Source organism: Odontesthes bonariensis, chromosome 3 (assembly GCF_027942865.1).
Source record: "Odontesthes bonariensis isolate fOdoBon6 chromosome 3, fOdoBon6.hap1, whole genome shotgun sequence".
In the NCBI taxonomy this organism is placed as follows: domain Eukaryota; kingdom Metazoa; phylum Chordata; class Actinopteri; order Atheriniformes; family Atherinopsidae; genus Odontesthes; species Odontesthes bonariensis.
The window spans coordinates 17,120,573-17,138,902 of NC_134508.1; the positions used below are offsets into that span (position 1 = coordinate 17,120,573).

General features: G+C 39.8%; 2 protein-coding genes across 3 annotated transcripts; one reads left to right on the forward strand and one right to left on the reverse strand.

Annotated features, from left to right (window-relative positions):
- Positions 1 to 440: 440 nt before the first annotated feature.
- Positions 441 to 5,723, reverse strand: LOC142376897 (keratin, type II cytoskeletal 8-like). The gene is made up of 9 exons (XM_075460564.1): positions 5,222 to 5,723; positions 3,836 to 4,044; positions 3,381 to 3,441; positions 3,177 to 3,272; positions 2,925 to 3,089; positions 1,968 to 2,093; positions 1,576 to 1,796; positions 1,402 to 1,442; positions 441 to 1,153 (listed from the first exon to the last, which is right to left on the reverse strand). The coding sequence occupies exons 1-9, from the start codon at positions 5,669 to 5,671 to the stop codon at positions 873 to 875; spliced, it is 1,650 nt and encodes a 549-aa protein (XP_075316679.1). The 5' UTR covers positions 5,672 to 5,723; the 3' UTR covers positions 441 to 872.
- A 5,645-nt stretch (positions 5,724 to 11,368) lies between these two features.
- On the forward strand, positions 11,369 to 16,271 carry LOC142376898 (keratin, type I cytoskeletal 18-like). 2 transcript variants are annotated; one of them, XM_075460567.1, is made up of 7 exons: positions 11,369 to 11,910; positions 13,189 to 13,271; positions 13,384 to 13,540; positions 15,137 to 15,301; positions 15,389 to 15,514; positions 15,711 to 15,978; positions 16,072 to 16,271. In XM_075460567.1, exons 1-6 carry the CDS (start codon positions 11,455 to 11,457, stop codon positions 15,933 to 15,935), a joined length of 1,212 nt encoding a protein of 403 aa, XP_075316682.1. In that variant the 5' UTR covers positions 11,369 to 11,454; the 3' UTR covers positions 15,936 to 15,978; positions 16,072 to 16,271. The 2 variants fall into 2 exon arrangements, with proteins under 2 accessions (XP_075316682.1, XP_075316680.1); XM_075460565.1 differs by having other exon boundaries at positions 15,711 to 15,931.
- The last annotated feature ends 2,059 nt before the right edge of the window (positions 16,272 to 18,330 follow it).

Here is an 18,330-nt window from a genome sequence, read left to right on the forward strand (position 1 = left end):
ACAGTAATGTATTAAGCTTATTAAATGGGAATATGACATTTTGCGAACATTCCATAGAGATGCATGACAATCCAAACAAAAGCCCTGTAGCTAAAGTGAACCACCCTGGAGCTATAGGCAGGCTGAGACTTGCCAAGCGCTGCACAGAGAAAAGCTTGATGGCATGGACTGTCATGCAAAGCAAGCTTTCTCTGACAAACTGACAAAAGTAAAACTCTTTATGTGTGAGAGTGTTGACAATCTGTAATAACAAGACAGGAAGTCCCTTATGGATGCTGACAGGTTTTTTTTTCCATTGTCGTATGCCGTCTTTTTAAATATAATGTTGTTCAGTAAAGTGGAGGGGGAAAAAAATTCAACTTTATCATGCAACAATTCACGTCAGACCACCATGTACATTTATGTTTGAAGATGATTTATTGTTTTGCAAACAGGATTCTAGGTGTTGCCAACAACAACAGAAGGCATGGGGGCTTTTATGACTATTTTTCATAGTGCAGCTTGGCAAATATTAATTTCTCCCCAAATTGCTCCTTTATAGATCATTCAGTTGGAAATTACAGGTTCACGACAGCTGTGCTTTATAGCAGTGCCATCTGCTGTCTAAACAATTGTGGTGCAGCAATAGCTGAGCATCTGGCAGTGACTGAAGTTGACAGCTATGAATTTGTTCACCTACAAGAAATTAAAACAAAACTCTCCCATTAGCACCACTTCGTTGGAGAGAACAGGATGAAAGCTGTTTTTACACTTCTAACAGTTAAAAGTTTATTTCAGGGAACAATGATAAATCACTCAATAGGTAGAGTGGGTCTGCTTTTTCTTATTTTCCAACATCAAAATCCTGAATTCTTTAAACCATAACTAAAGCATCAATCCTCAGCCACAGCTTCAGCCTCCACCACCTCCTGCTCCTTCTTCTCCACAGCAGCTGACTCCTCAGTTGCTGCCTGCTGCTCCTTCTTTTCCTCCTCCTCCTTCTTCTCTTCAGCCTTGATTGTCACGGTTTCCGTCTTGGTTACTGTGGTGCTCTTGACCGTAGCCCCTTCGAGGGCAGAGACTGAACCACTCGTAGACTTGATTCCATCAAAGGAAGAGCTAACATAGCATGGGATGTGGGAACTCTCCAGGCTGTACGCATTGTAGTTCATAGCTACATATTTAGAAAAAGAGGGTTATAAAATCACAAGTCAAGCATCTGCTTCAAATGCATAAAAAGAAATTGAATAAAGCTGCATCTCTTGTGTTTTTGTGTCCTTACACTGATACCCTGAGAAGCTATGCTGTTACTCTTTTTGTATTAGAAAAAGTAGTGATTAAGTTGTAGTTTTGGGAGATTTTTACCACAACAGAATCAAAGATGAGTTTATAAATTTGTATGGAGGTGGAAGATGGACTTACAAGTTTGCTTAGTCACATTGGTCGTGATTCCTGTCGCTAACCTGTGGAAGAACAGAAAATATGATTAAACAAAATAACACAGGACACCCAGTCATATTACTGTTTACATTGTAGGATGCAGTTATCATTACTGCCACAGGCAGGTGCACAAGTGTCCTCACAGTAACAATTTACCTGCTCTCCTCTCCTTCGAGCAGTTTCCTATAGGTGGCGATTTCAATGTCCAGAGCCAGCTTCACGTTCATCAGTTCCTGGTACTGGCGGACTTGCAGGGCCATATCCTGCTTTGCTCTCTGGAGAGCTTCTTCCAAATCTCTGATGCGGAGCCTAGCATCCTTCACTGCCAGTTCACCCCGCTCCTCAGCCTCTGCAATCTGAGCTTCCAAACTGTTCCGCTAAGAGTGGAGGGACATGAGCACAGTGAAGTGTAGGCTAAAAGTTTTAATAGTATGTATAAGGCAACGCGCACAGGGTTCTAAATTTCTGCTGAGAATTATGAAAGAAAAAAAATCCAAAAGTCCTAATTCACTTTCTCAATATATAGGGCAAATAAGTTGAACCCTTACCTGTGCTTTGACCATGTCAATTTCAGACTGGAGCCGCATTATCCTACGGTTCATGTCAGCAATCTCAGCCCTGGTTGACTTCAGGTCGTCACCATGTCTTCCAGCTGACTGTTGCATCTCTGCATACTGGGACAATCAAAGACAAGCCAGAATATGAAGTGGATCTGCTACATTCACAGAAGGAAGGCCAAGTTGCCTGCTTTCAGCAACTCATGTTAATGTTTTTCAGTTGTATAATTTTTCTGGATCAAGAGGGTAATCAGTTTTGGCAAATTGCAGGTGTTTTGACAACGCTTCACAATTTAATATTCTTACATCGTCAACGTCATCATACAAGAAAGGATCAGCTCAGTTACCCAAATCTTTTTGACATGTGTATTCATATATTTCTATGGCATGGAGTGTTTGGGCTATTTCTCATATTGGATTACCAGCTGGGTAACTGTAATAAACAAGCTATCACATTAAACTAATCAGGTTTTGAGGGATATGCATGCAGCTTTCCCACAGCGCAGTTACTACCATCTGTGAAAATGGATAATCACCCTGAACAGCAACTATTTGCTCATGGAGGAGAAACGAGTGGAAGAATGTGTGGTAGGAGAAAACATAAACGGAGGGGGAGATTAAAGGCAATAAATTGGTGTCCTTCTTATACTTCAATTCCAAATTTCTAAGATTCTTATTCTTAAAAAAAAGAAACAGATAAACAGTCAGTAAACAATTACAAAACCACTCTTTGTTTTGTGCCTTAACTAACTTGCTGGCACAATATGCAGGTTTTGAGATATAAATGGAAAGTTATGGATGAGTGATTAGATTTTACAGTTTTTTCTGTGACAAATGCATTTACAACACGTCATCAGGACACAAAATCAGCCATAGCATTTCAGAAAACAGAAAACATATTAACAGGAAATAAACCTGAACCCTAAATAGCACAACATGTGTTCCCACCTTGGTCTGGTACCACGACTCAGCCTCGGCTCTGCTCCTGTTGGCGATGTCTTCATATTGAGCCCGCACTTCAGCAATAATGGCATCCATGTCAAGGTTACGGCTGTTGTCCATCTCCACCACCACAGATGTGTCCTTGATCTGGCTCTGTAGCTCACTGATTTGCTGTAAAAATCAAGAAATAATTAAACAAGTGAAAAATACACAACCAACTTTAGCGATGCGATAGTTCAAGTAAAATGAGGTTATTACTTCATCGTATAGCTGCCTCAGGAACTCAATCTCATCAGTGAGCGCATCCAGTTTGGCCTCTAGCTCCACTTTTACCATGTAGGCAGCATCTGTGTCCTTCAGATGAAAAATATAACATTCAGAGCCTTTATTGTCCAATAAAGCACAAAAACTAAGATTAAAATAGGCCATTGTCCTGGCTCATTGTGCTCAATCTCTACAAACCTTCTTTATAAGAACAAAATTGTTCTCACACTCATTGCGCTTGTTGATCTCATCCTCATACCTGGGAAAACGGAGAAAATAGAGGTCGTCAGTGTGTCAATCACATAAACCTTTCATTTTTAGTGTTGAATGGAACCACCATAGAAGGGGAAATAGTGAATACAGTATGGGTCAGAATTATAAGCCATGTGACCTCTTAAAATCTTGATTTCCAGATTTACATATATATAAATTTATATCCAGTACACCCTGTATCTGCTTTTTCCAACACTTGCCTCACTGTATACAGTGACACAAAGCTTTAAACAAAAATTATATTTTCTTCAATTTGCAACACATTTCGGATGATATGAGCATTATTTCACACACGTTCCGGTAGTTTCTCTATAAAAAAAAGTTTGGGAGCACAACCACATGTTTTGGGAGAAGTAAAACCTGTCTTGTACGCTACTCACTTGTTTTTGAAGTCTTCCACCAGGCCTGTCATGTGATTAAGGTCAGATTCCAGTTTGACTTTTTCATGACCCAGGTTGTCCAGCTGCTTGCGGAGGTTGGTTATGTAGGCCTCGAACATGGCGTCAATGTTGGAGTGAGATGTGGTCTGCTCTTGCAGGAGCTTCCACTTGGTCTCAAGCATTTTGTTTTGCTGTTCGAGGAAACGTACCTGGGGACAGAGTGGCTCGTGAATCATTGTTTTTCTTTTTGCGTTTGAGAAAAAACTGCGTCATACGTGTTGCATCTGTCGTTTTCTGGAAAATACATCAGCTTGTCAGAGAAACATGTAACAGATGGAGAATTAATGAATATAAAGTGTGGAAGAGCATTGTTTAGTGATGAACAACAAAAACTTGAATATCAACTGAAAAGGATTATGACCATATCACAATGGCATGAGGAGCAGCAGGAGACTGAGCTTTGCCTAACGATCTGAAGATTGATTTACAAGTGGACTTCTTGTCTACATAACTAGTGTGTGCTTCTTTAAACAAAAGAACCCTTTAGTGAGTTATAGAGACAGATAACTGAACAATCTAGTCAGTCAGTCATTTCTTTGGTATGTTTTTTTTAAATGCTTAGATTTCACTAACCATGTTTGATGGAGGCTGTTTAACAAAGGTTTATTCTTCTTTCAGAAAAAATGGCTTTGTTTACCATTACATGGCCTCATAAAATGGACATTGTTCAAGTTTCTGCAGTAGTTATCCACTTTATTTTTTTTAACAAGCTTGTCTCATGCAGAGTTTGATCAAACCATATCTACTCTTTTAGTTTGTGTTTATGCAGGCTGTAAATATCTTTGGAATAAGCTTTGGAAATTGCACAGTGGACAATATTTTAGTTGCAAGAAGGGATTTGTAACTTATTCCATTTTCATTACAGCTTATTTTTGCAGGATATTGCCCAAAATGCAACCCCTCAAGCAAAAGTTTTGCTCTTCATATCGGTCCTGGATCCAGAATGATCCTTCTATCTGAGCCCAATAATCTCACCTGAGAGGGAAAACATTTTGGAAGCCAGGCAAAACAAGCAATGGCATATTGTTATAAACAGTGTAGGTCTCTCTAAAATCGTCTCATCTCATGGATGATTTCAATTGTGAAGTGGACCTCTCCCTAAAGGCTTTCACTGCATTCAGTTCCTCTGCAATTCTTGAGCCTTTTTTCTACTTTTGGAGATTTTTCATATTATCCAGTCACATCAACAGAATTTGCAGAGTTGTTTGCTATTGCTATTTTTGCAGTTTCTAAGTGTTGTCTGGTGTGTGGTGCGCAAATTTCTATCATAAACGGTCCTGCTTTGACAGTGAGTATTGACTTTAGGTCAATTTTAAATGGACTGACCTTGTCAATGAAGGAAGCAAAGCGGTTGTTCAGGGTCTTGATCTGTTCCTTTTCCTGGATGCGGATCGCCTGGATTGTGGGATCAATCTCCAGGTTCAAGGGAGACAGCAGGCTCTTGTTCACTGTCACCGCTGTAATGGGGGCCATCCCTTCATTGGCCATGCCACTTCCCAGGCCTCCACCAAAGCCCACATAGCCAAACTCCACTCCATTTCCTCTTTGTCCAGATCCCCCAACAGCAAACCCACCGACCTTAAACCCCCCAATTCCCACAGCAGCACCACTGCTGCCCACACCTCCATAGGAGCTGCGGACGGCGTAGCTCTGCCTGGCACTCCCCGCACCACGGCCTCCATAGCCAGAGAAGGAGCGGCTGCTGTAGCCCTGGGTGGGGCCCCTGGAGGACGACACAGTGGAGAGGGTGGTGGTCTTCAAGGCTCTGACAGACATGGTTGCAGAGGGAGTCTGTAGCACTGAGGTGGTGTGAGAGGAGAAGAGACTCTGCTTAGGGAAGTCAGGCAGATAGACCCTCCCTGGTCCTCTGTGGTATTTATCGGAGCAGGGGAGGGACCCCACTGAGGTGCGATTGGCTGGTGTCCTCAGTAGGGGAGTGAAAGGGGGGGGGGGGGGGATGAGGCAATGTCGGGGAAGAACATTGCATCATGTTACACATTTACAGCACATTAAAAGAACAAAATCGATCAGTGTGCAGGTTTCTTTAAAACTTCTGCAGAAACACTGAAAAACTTCAGAGTTTGGCCAACTTCAGACATTTGCATTTTCCAGACCTCATAGTGGGTAACACTTTCTACCTATTTTGCTGTCCTTCATGTACTCCATATGCATAAGACAATCATAGAATCAAATTTTCTGTACACAAGATGTCAAACCTTGGGTATAATGAACAAGCATATAATTTTACGACCTTCTCTCCTTTACAGCTCTTCTCATAGACATGACATGAGGCGAAGTGAATTGTGCTTGTCCAGTGTGATGTCCTCTGAATGACCCACTGGATATAGTCTTCTACTTTTGTCTTTTTTTCTTTTTTTTTTAGAATGTCTGTTGCCAAGAATCCTTGCATAAAACATTTGTTAAGAAAATAATTACAAAAAGGGAACCAAATGAACAAACCGTGTGGTTATATGGTTCAGTTTGCTTCATTACTGTAACAGCCACAATCGACAAGCCAAACCATTCTTTGCAGAAACCCACAATAGCTGAATTCCTTTCATATCAGTCAGGTAAGGAGCAAACAGAGTTGGCCTTCCTCTTTATCAGTAGACCCCACCCTTTAAAGAGCTGCCCGCACTCACAGAACGACTGATAAATACCCTTAGAATCTATGCTATAGATAGATAGATAGATAGATAGATAGATAGATAGATATCTAGATAGATAGATAGATAGATAGATAGATAGATAGATAGATAGATAGATAGATAGATAGATAGATAGATAGATAGATATGTGTGTATTTGTGTTTCCACAGTTTACAGTTTACCTAAACAGAGTTTTTGGTAAGCCCTTGTAATTTTGTCTTTTTCAAAACATGAACTTCATTTCATCCATCATCTCACTCTGGAAATCATGATTAATTTGTCACATGGCAGATTCATGATCAACCCTTCCAATCGCATTTTGATTTGGCTCTTTTCCTTGGCACATGTGGCACATTTGGTGGAAAATGCAATAACCTGAAAGGGACTTTCTGGTTTTGGAGCAAACAAAAGAGTGCATGTTTTGCTTGGCTATTCTCAAACAGTGACGCGATTCCTCACAATGGAGCTCTTGTGCTGAACCTGGACACAACCATATATGTACAATTAAACTAGTTATTTGCTGTTTCACCAACTCTGCCTCTCTAACAAGAGCCAGCTGTTAAACAGAGCTGTAGTTACTTAACATTTGGAAGTTTAAAGAGTTTACAGATGCTTTTCTCATTTCTCAAGACAATTCCTCATTTCATCAGCACGAGAAAAGCAAGAGGGTAATTTAAAAAGCTCACCCCCCCAACCTTAAGTCTCCTGAGAGGCCAAAGATGTTCGTTTGTATGAAGCTGCTACACATGACACATCAAGATAGGAATGTGCTGAGAGAGACACATACATGCGACAAGTCAGAGAGGAGGGATGGTGAGAGGAGGAGCTAGCCGAGTTTATGAGAAGACAATTAGCAAAGATAAGAGATAAATCTATTGCACGGCCACTGTCTGACTCACTGGGGAAGGACCAGGTGGGATGCTTGAAAGTGCACAATAATGTCAACCAACAAAACTGCGTTAATGCCATAAAAGTGTCTCTGCAAAGAGAATTAAGGAGTGATAGTGTTTGCTTCTTCCTTGGTCTTTAGATTTAGACTTTGTAGTGTTCAGGAGGGCACTACCAAACCCACTGTGCTATCAGAACTACATGTGATAAAAGTCACTTCCTGAGGTGCCTGCTCAAACAAAGAACAAAAGACATATATATCAAATCTGCACAAGGCATGAGGCATAGAGTTCAGTAAACCTGGAGTACATCAACTCAGGGTAACAATCAAAAGCATGCATACAAATTCCACCTATGCTGTAACTATATCACGTGTTTATCTTTGAGACGTATGCCCTCTGGTGGCAGGTGCATGTAGGTGAATGTTTTCAGCAAATAACATATCGTCTTCAAACTTTTTCATTGATCACTTGCTAAACATAAAATTTAATCGATATTGAAGAGCTTTGTTCAAATTTGTAGCCACTGTCACCCGCAGGCTCAACAGTATTCATCTGCCAATCTGTTGCTGTTCCACTGTGGGCCAGACTGGTTACAATCAACAACAACATTTGGGACAAATGTTCCAGGCCAGAGGCCTGAAGAATAAATCCACAGACTTTGACAATATTCAGATTTTTCCTTTAGTGCCACCATGAGGTCATGTGAAAATTAGCTTTGTTAACTCAAGATAACAGAATAATCAATTTGTGATCCCAGGATAATAACATCAACTGATCATTGCAGCTCTCAGCCCCTGTAACATCCAGATGGAGATCTACAACAAAAGCCCTTCAAGTTGAAAAAAGACCCCACCTAAAAATTTCATGCAAATTCAATTTTTTTCAATAATTCTGTTGACACGCAGAGCAATAAACAAGCCAAATTTATCACATCACCATGTCAAAGGAAACTAAGATGGCCAACATAGTTTTGAATAGATATAGTGTTAGTGTTTTAACCATGGGCACATTAACATGCTGCATTTGGGGTCATTCTATACCAACTCGTCCAACTCTCCCATACATTTATTGTACATTTTCTTGAGACATAAAATCATGTTAACACATCTTTTGAAAACTTTTTAAATTTGCAAGATACTAAAACTTTGAGGCCATTCAGATTTTTGAGAATAATTTCCATAACTGAACGTGTGTGAGCTTTTTAATGACAGAGCATTGAGGCTTAGAGTGAATAAAAAAAAACGTGTAAATTATGCTTTGTTGGCAAAACTTACACAATGCAGTCCTAGAAAGTACTTGGAGTAGGATTTTCTGATTTCACAAAATCCATGAACTGCCAGGGTTAGGCCAGCTGGTGTATACAAATCTGCAAGTTTTTCACTCAAGGGACACAAAGCTCCTTGAATCAAAGATCTATTCCAGATGTTATTTTTCATGCGTTTCGCTTTCAGCTGCCGTGTTTTAACTTTGAAATTGGTTTAAAAGATAATAAGTTGTGATTCATTGCCTCCCCCTGACACATGGGACCTTTTATTATTTTACAAAGCTTTTAAAAAATTCACTGCAGATCTTTTAAAGTCTATTTGTCCACTGAAATCTCTTTTTTTAATCTTTTTATTTTCTAAAATGTAAGATATAATTTGTCTTCATTTGAGTTGTGGACGTGACTAAGTACCCACTCCTAGTCTTCCTGTGAAATGTCTTTGAGCTAGAAATGGACATGACATCCCACAGAGAAAATGTCTCTTAGCTGACACATTTCACTAACCTATGATGTATGACCCTTATACCGTGCTAGTGGGCGTGGCCATTAAACTAAAATATATAGGGAAACATATAGATATCCAAATGTGTATATATATGGAATAATGTAATAGATAACAGGATTGTTTCCTTTGTTGTCTTTAAATATCCTGGGTCAGCCCATGAGGGAGGGAGAAAGGGTGGAATGGGAGTAGAGGAAGCAAGGAATTCAGTGAGTAAGAATGTGTCACACTCACTAACATGTTAGCATTCCTTCATACATCTTCCATAGAGAAGACCTTAGGTGTACATATGCATATGCATATATGCAAATACATGTTTCGGTTTATATTAGTGTCTGAGTGCACTCACTCTGCACATGAGCTGGATGGAAAGAAAGAGCGAGGAAAGTCAGATTGATTCAACACCACACCAGGCTGAGAACAGTAATTACATGGCAGTTATCCAAGACTTGTGAAGCGCTTAAACTTCTGTTGTAGTAGCTTCCTGATGTCTGCTATGACTCACAGACTTCAGCTTGTCCAGTTTTTCCTTTTCTTTTTACTCCTCTGTCTTATCTTTTGGAAACATTGCACAGTTCAGAAACTTTGTATTGCCTGTGTTAACAAACCATAGAGGCAGATGTAAGGCTTATTAGTTAGGAATCTCTTAAATGAAAAGCAGGGGTTTTTCTCATAGATATACAGTTTAGATATGTTCATAACAACTACTGGTCAAGCAATTTTGTATTTATCAGGAACTAGCTTGGGTCTCTGTGGGTGAGGTAAACGTTGCCAACACAAATTCTAACAAACAAGACAGTGTCATGAGGTATGAGTCATGCTGATTTAATTCCTCATTCCTGTAAACTGCATTTAGTCATTTTTTGCTACTCTTTACAGTTGGAGCTGTGAGGAGGTGGTGTGAGGTGAACAGAGTGAAAACTGATCAACCGCAAGGATGAAGTTTGATCTGAAAAGAAAGGAACGTGCTTCTATGAGAGCTCAGGACGGTGTGATGGAGTGTGCTATTTAGTTTTCCCCCGGTGGGAGGCTCATTTGACTTTATTCCCTTGGGCTCAGTGTGAAAATCTTCTCACGCACTTCAAGCTTGCTTAAACTTTTCCAAGGTGATGTTGGACCAAAGCTTAATGAAGGCTGGTTATAGGAAAATGGTCAAGTTTCTTTTTCATTTGTGTAATCTCCTCATTTTTGGAAAGTAACAATTAGCACTAATGATTACAGGATTATGTTGTCCTGAAGTTCCGAAAGGATCAGAGAAAACAGATACATTTTCATACTACATCCACAGATCACATGACCGGTGTCACAGATAAGGCTTTAAAGATAATTCTTGACCTCCTCAATGGCTGACTTGTGAAGGTAACTGCCTGTAGTAAGACTGATGAATGAGGGCAGCCTTTGTTTTCTCTTGATTGTATTCTGAGCAAGGTATCAGATAACTTTTGTTTTTTATGTTTCTAATCTTTTGCAGAGCCTTTGGATGTACCTAAATATTGGGTTTCATTCAGTTTTCTTTTTCAGGTCTCTTTCTTCTGTTCACTCTACAATGTTGAAATTTGATCAGGATTATTAGTGTGTCTAAGAGTACATCAGCTTGGTCTCACTTCTGATAACTGCTGCTATGTTCAGTTTGTTCTAGATAGTAAGGCTGGTGAAGACTGTTTATTTTTGGACCTTGCTGACCACAAACTGAGAAACTATGCAACAACTGGTACATTGTGCCTTTTATGGGCAAACCACAAGAATTATGCTGCATTCCTAAGTAATAGAACTCACTAACTCAAATCTTCTACCCTCTAGTGTGAATTCTATTTCACCCATTTTGACTGAAGCATAGATTTTTGCTGGACAACATGGACCTTTCTGCTTTCTTCCATTTTCTTTGAGATATTCACTGACCTTTGTCTGTCTATTTGCTTTGAGCTGTTTATGTCTGTAGTTCGGTATGCTCTGATTGCTCTGAAATGTTTGCATAACAAGATGTGTTTTACATATCTCCTTGGAGACAGAGACCACATTGCATGTTAAAAGAGGAAACAGGGATAGAATGAGAGAGCAGTGAGAGGGAGCAGGAAACAAAGACTGGGCGATGCTGAAGTGGGCAGGGTCTGAAAGACCAGCTGTTATTGGGGAAGAGAGGCAGGAGTATAAGTTCCCAACTTCCCACTGCCCGCGTCACTTTCTAAGCTGGCCAGCAGTGAGCGTCTGCATCTCATTTTTCACTTAACTCTCCACCAAGCCTAAACTTCTCCAAAATGAGCTACAGAACCTCCAACATTCATCAGATACCTTCCTCCCGGATCTCCATGAGCCGCTCCACACCTCAGTACCGTGCTGCCAGCATTTACGGCGGTGCTGGTGGACAAGGTACCCGCATCTCCTCCACCTCTGCATCTTCCCTGCGTTCTGGTGCTCCTATTGCATCTTCCTCAAGTTCCTTCAAGCTGAGCAGTGGAATGGGTGGCGGCATGGGCTCAGGATTCGGTGGTGCTGCTGGTGCCGCTGGTGCCGGTGCTGGAATCCTAGGCAACGAGAAGGGGGCCATGCAGAACCTGAACGACCGCCTGGCCAATTACTTGGATACAGTGAGGAACCTGGAACAGGCCAACAAAGAACTGGAGATAAAGATCATGGAGTCCTTGGAGAAGGGGGGGCCTGACATGAGAGACTACAGCAAGTATGAACCCATCATAGAAGACCTACGCAAACAGGTAAGAACTAGAATTCAGTGAACAGGTAGCCGTTTAAGCATAAAACAATGATATGGACAGTGAAAAACTTAAGGATTTTGAATGCTTGAAATGATACATTGGACATCTAATATGAAGATCAGTCAGTGCATCTGATGAAATATCTCATGCCATGTGGCAAATCCAGACTTCTGTCTTTATATGAGATATTCACATAGAGCGTAATGTTGAGGATACTAAAATGGGCAGTATTTCCTTTCTAAGTTATCAGATTTCTTGCAAGAGAACAAAGGGTGTGGTTGCTACAATTCTGTAGCTCTGGCCCTCCCCCTTTAAAATGCTTCAGTTCCACAAACAGTCCAGAACTTCCTCTGATGATTCACTAACACGAGGATCATGGGATTTTGACTGAAAGCTCAACCAAGAAACAAAAGTATTTCCAAATGGTTCTGCTTATTAGATGGCGATTCTACAAGCATGCGCTGGTGTAGGAGGGCCTCAATGTGAAACAGATGTGTGTGTAATAATGACACACACACAGACATATGCACAAAGGATCACACTGCCAGAGTGAGCACACAGATGCGTGCAGTTCAGGGGCTGAATAACAATCAGCCCCAGTCTGCAGAGGCAAATGTCACATTCCTCTCCAGAGTCCAGTTCTTCAATATCACATAATGACATATTGATGGTGGCATTTTGTGTTTCACACATAAAGGGATAAGTATTTCCCTTTTCCTCTTTCACAGGATGCCATGGTCACATAAAAACTCTTTAACAGTCACAGATAAAGAATTTCCCCATCTCTACACACATGAACGCATACAGTGATACATACTACAATGACTGACAGCAACAGCAACAGCAACAGCGCAGCTGGCTGAGTATTCTGAAAGAAAAAATACTTCTATGTGCAACTGAGTCAGACAGGAAATCCATTTTTATTGCAACGCTAAAGCAATCCAGATTTTGTTTCTGGCACAGAAACATCCCCTTTTCCTGTTCTTCAGTTTATGGTTCCTCTTTTATGACATGGGTTCTACCATGTTACGATGCTGTTGTGCAGTTTGGCTTTTGTTGTTAGCAACAGGGAAATACTGACTCCAATCATAGGTTTGGCTGAGATATGAAAGAAGACCACTGTCTCAAAGCACATCTTTTGAGACCACAAAAAAATCATTGGATGAGGCTTCAGACTGAATTCTTGAACGCAAAAACATTTTAATCTCTGTGATGTTAATGTTCAAATGATGTTAACCAATAAAATTAATGTTCCTGTTAATTCTTTTTCCTGTCCAGATCTTTGATAAGATCGTGGAGAACGCAAGCTTTGTGCTCCAGATTGACAATGCCCGCCTTGCTGCTGATGACTTCAAAGTAAAGTATGTGATTTGAATTTTCCCATCATGTATGTTTTAAATTTTTTACAGCACTGCTCAGTGACCATACGAGCAGATAGAATCGGTGATAGAGTTTGTGTTGTGCATCTCGCAGGTTTGAGAATGAGATGGCAATTCGCCAGTCTGTGGAGGGCGACATCGCTGGGCTGAAGAAACTCATCGATGAAACCAACATGGGCAGGATGAACATTGAGAGTGAGACTGAAGCTGTGAAGGAGGAACTCCTCTTCTTGAAGAGAAACCACGAGAATGTGAGTTTCCACGACAAACAGACAGATACTATGAGTGTTTTGTGTTACTGGAAAGAGCATTTTAAGAAAGAGCAAGAGTCCATCAGAATCATCTGTTTGTGCAATGTTGCTTAAAAAGTTTGCAAATCCTTTGAACTCTTCTATATTCCTGTATAAAAAACACCAACATATATCAGGTTTTAACACGTCTCAAAAGCAGATAGAGAGAATTGACTTTAGTTTACTTGTTATCGTTTATCTACGAACGATCTAATATTTGATATCTGTGACAGGCAATGTGAGGCTTTGCTTTCAGCATCTGGTCCTGCAATAATAAAAACTAAACATTTACAGTCAGTTGATCAGTTCTAAACATTGGCTATGAGGCCTTTCAGCTCATCCATCTGTATATAACGTCTTATCTCTGGCTCTGGGATGATATTGAATTATGTCACATGAATTGCTCACTTCTGTTCGTTGTACAGCATTTATGTTTATTAAGGTTAGAACTTTGAACTGGCTGATCAAAAATACTCACATTTTCCCTATTCAATAATTCTTTGGTAGAACAACTTGTGAGTTATTTCACTGCATGACCAATTTTGACAGATAAACATCCCGACATTCTATTATACAGAATTCATTGGTATATTTAGAAAAAAATGTCCCATCAATCCTTCATCTGGGCCAGGAAAGCCCAGATGAAGGAAAACAGGCCCAACTATAACAGTGCCATAACCATCTTTCACAGATGGAATCAGGTTCTCGTGCTGGAATACATTTTATTCCTTTATCCAAAGCACAATGTCTTTAATTCAAAACAAAAAGTTGTGTTTTGGTCTAGATCAGTTTTCCAACAGCCTTCTGGTCTTTTCCACATGATCTTTGGCAAACTGCTCTTATACTCAGCCAATAAGAGAGAGGATTTTAGGTATTTGGAAGTTACTGTATTTGATGCGTTGGTGTCTGAGATAGAAATGCATTCTCCCATAACACACTTCCACTAATGTGTTAGCTAATATGAAAATCAGACTTATATTCTTTAAGTAAAACAAGCCCACTCATTTAACCCGAACCCTCAGCATGGATGGTAATTCTAAGGACTTGAATTTAAAATGTAACAAAATTTTATACATTTTTCAGTACCACAGAGCTCAAAGAACCAAGAGTAAAGTTTATATCGATCATGTCTTACCCTCAACTTTCTCAGCAAGGGCAAACTCAAGCCTGCTTGCATGAGAATAGTTCTTGTTCTATTCTGTCGTATCTGCCAGTAGAGTCAACACAATTCCTTTCCAAAGTTGCAACTGTGCACTTATCTTTCTTTCTCTCAAAACAAAGTATTTTGACTTGCCGATATCAGAGCAAGAAGATAAGGGCTGCTCAGGGACAGGAAAATAGTTTAGACTAGCATAACCTGCTACACTGCAAAGAGGGGGGTGAAATGGATCAGGAAATCCTATCATTTAAAAAAAACATGTCGAATATAATACAAGAACAGAATAATATATGTGAAAACAGATATAGTAACATGCATAGTAGTATCTGTGAAATCATAACCATATGTCGCAAGTCTTGAGAATTTACCTAAAATCTGTCCTTCTCTCGTTCAAATAGGAGGTAATGGAGCTGAGAAATCAAATCTCCCAGTCAGGCGTGCAAGTGGATGTAGACGCTCCTAAAGGTCAGGACCTGGCCCAGATCATGCAGGACATGAGAGGAAACTATGAGAAGATCGCAGTGAAGAACGCAGAGGAACTCAAACACTGGCATGAAAATCAGGTGATACAAGGCTAAAAGAATGTGCAATCATGAGATGCTATGTTGCTGAAGTGTCTTGTTTGCTCATGATGTTTTTTTCCCTGGCAGATTTCAGATGTTCAGGTGCAGGTATCACAGAACACGGAAGCTCTCCAGGGGGCCCAAATGGAGAAGAGCGACTTATTGCGACAGATACAGACCCTGGAAATTGAACTTGCATCTCAACAGAGTTTAGTAAGTATTTGAAGTATTTGTTGTAGCAATATGACATATTTAGATACCTTGAATATTGCATAATTATTTTCTAAGTAATCTATATCACAAACATTAAACTTTTCAAGTTAGTTTGAAGTTCTTGCACATACATATATATATATATATTGTATAATATATTGCATGTTTTCATTCCTTCTCTTAACTCCTTTATCAGAAAGCTTCTTTAGAAGATACTTTAGGCAACACAGAGCTACGTAACAACATGGAAATGGAGAAGTACAATAACCTAATTGTCCGCCTGGAAGAAGAACTGACCAACTTGCGTGCTAACATTAAGCATCAGACCCAAGAGTATGAGGCGCTGCTCAACATGAAGATGAAACTTGAGGCTGAGATCAGCACTTACAAGACTCTGCTGGATGGTGGAGATTTCAAGTAAAACTAAATGTCAAAACAACATGATTCTACTGGTTGTTTGAATAGTTAAGTTGGTAACTGAAACTGAGACAATAATTTAATTTGGTTTCAACATGAATGTTTGGAAAAGCAAAATGTTTTTTTTGTCTTTTCTTCAGGCTCCAGGATGCACTGGATGAGCTGGCAGCCACAAGCTAATTTGGAACAAAGACTTCAGAGGCTTCCAGCTGTTTTTGATCCAATTCCACATAATATGCAAACCATAAAGTGCTCACAAATTCTGAATAAAATCACACAACACAACAATGAAAGCACATGACGTTACAAAAATAAATAAAAGCAATTGTTGACACACAGACATGCTGGTTGTGTATTTACTGTTTTTCAAGTACTGCATGCGGGGCTACACGGTGGTGTGGTGGCTAGTACTGTCACCTCACAGCAAAAGGGTTCCAGGTTCAATTTCTGGCTGGGGCCTGTCTGTGTGGGTTCTCTCAGGTTCTCTCTGTTAACTCCAGCTTCCTCCCTCCCCCCAAAACCATACATGTTACGATAATTGGTGACTCTAAATTGTCATGGATGGTTGTTTGTCTCTGTGTGGCCCTGTGATGGACTGGCAACCTGTCCAGGGTGTACCCCGCCTCTTGCCCAGTGATAGCTGGGATAGGCTCCAGCCCCTACATTGGATTACGTGGGTATAGAAGATGGATGGATGGAAGTACTGCTTGCAAAATCTGTGTGTAAAAGCTCCTGCTCAATTAAAAAGAAAAAAGGTTAAGAAAGTGTTAGGACTGGATTATTTCTGTTGACACAAGAAAATCCATGTTTTTAAAATGGTCGCTTGCAGAATTTTGAAATATGTTGATTAAAAAAAAGACTCAAGAAGAAGAGGAAGAGCCATGCTATCGGTATAGTCCTCAATGCAAACCCTCAGCTTAAACCTCAAAGCTAACATGAAACAGCTAGTGCAGTGCTATGTGACACTGCATACGTCAGTGTTTTCTGTAGAAACTGAAACAAAATGAAGCCACCCACCTTCAGGCAAGCCTAGTCTGCTCTTATTGGTCAGCTCCAATAATTCAAACGTAGTCCAACGAGTTCAGCAAAAGTCATGAACATTTTAACATTTATTTAACATGAAATTATAGACTCTATACTATCATGAATACCCACAAAACTACTTGTTTTCATTGATGCTATTAGTGCCAGATACGGGTGTGTATGTGACACAGAGCAAGATATAGCATATAAAAACAAAAAATAATCATATTTGGCCACTAGGGAGCAGAGGAACTCTATAATAAACCAAGCAATCATACTGTTCTGACATGATCCCATTTCAGACGTGCACACCTTTCCAGTAATCTGATGGCAAATTAGCTTGTCATCTTGGTGTTAGAAAAAGTCTGAACTGCATACAGCCACATAAACAAAAAGGCATGCACAAAAGGCTTATGATCTGTTTTTACAGATTACAGAAATCACTGCTTTAAATCGACATTAAATGGACAACGACTTATAATCAAAATCAAAATGGGATGATTTGTGACTACCACCTGAACTCTTTCACTGTGGAGCCGCGATAATCAGGTAACAAAAACTGAGGCCAGCTTTTGTACAAGTTTTGTACTTTTTCATGGTCTTTCTTAAGTGAGCTAGGGTCCAGAGAAGAAGGCAGCAGTTCTGAATCTTGTTTATAAATGTTTAGATTGTTTTTTTTTCTTTACATAGTTGAAATTTTTACTTGAATTTATGCATGGAGCAAACAACTGTGTAATAGTAATTTTCACTATGAAAATGTGCTGTTTAGTTATTCCTTGCAGCCTGAAGACCTGAACATTACAGCCTTTGGATATTCTTTTTCAATCATGTCCCTTGCGGATAAAGCCAACAATCTCATACATTACATGTCTTTACAGGGCAATAATCTCAAGAAGATACATTCAGAAATGGAGTTTGCATGTCAATATGGCACATTACTTATATAGTAAAGTGTGGGAATAACCCAGGAGAAAATTAAATTATATCATCAATGCTTAGTTGCAATGAAAGTCTTAAATGACATCTGATCATCTGACATTTTCAAACAACATACATCATTAGAGTTAAGCATACCTGTCAGCTCCACTTCAACATGATGATATTACATTTGACAGGTATCAATTTGATGCTTTAGTGTCAGAAATAAATGGCTACAAAACTATAAAGCTCAGTAAGAAGGAATTATTTCAACATCTTTACAATATACTTGTTGTGTTGGATGAGTGGTTGTGCTTAAACAAAAATACATATTGTATATACTTTGAGGGAGTCGGTGGGTATGGTAATTCAAACAAAAGAGAAATATGATAAATCAGCAGTGTGACTTGCAGTTTGTTCAAGGACACGTAACAGAAATATCACACGAAGGAAACATC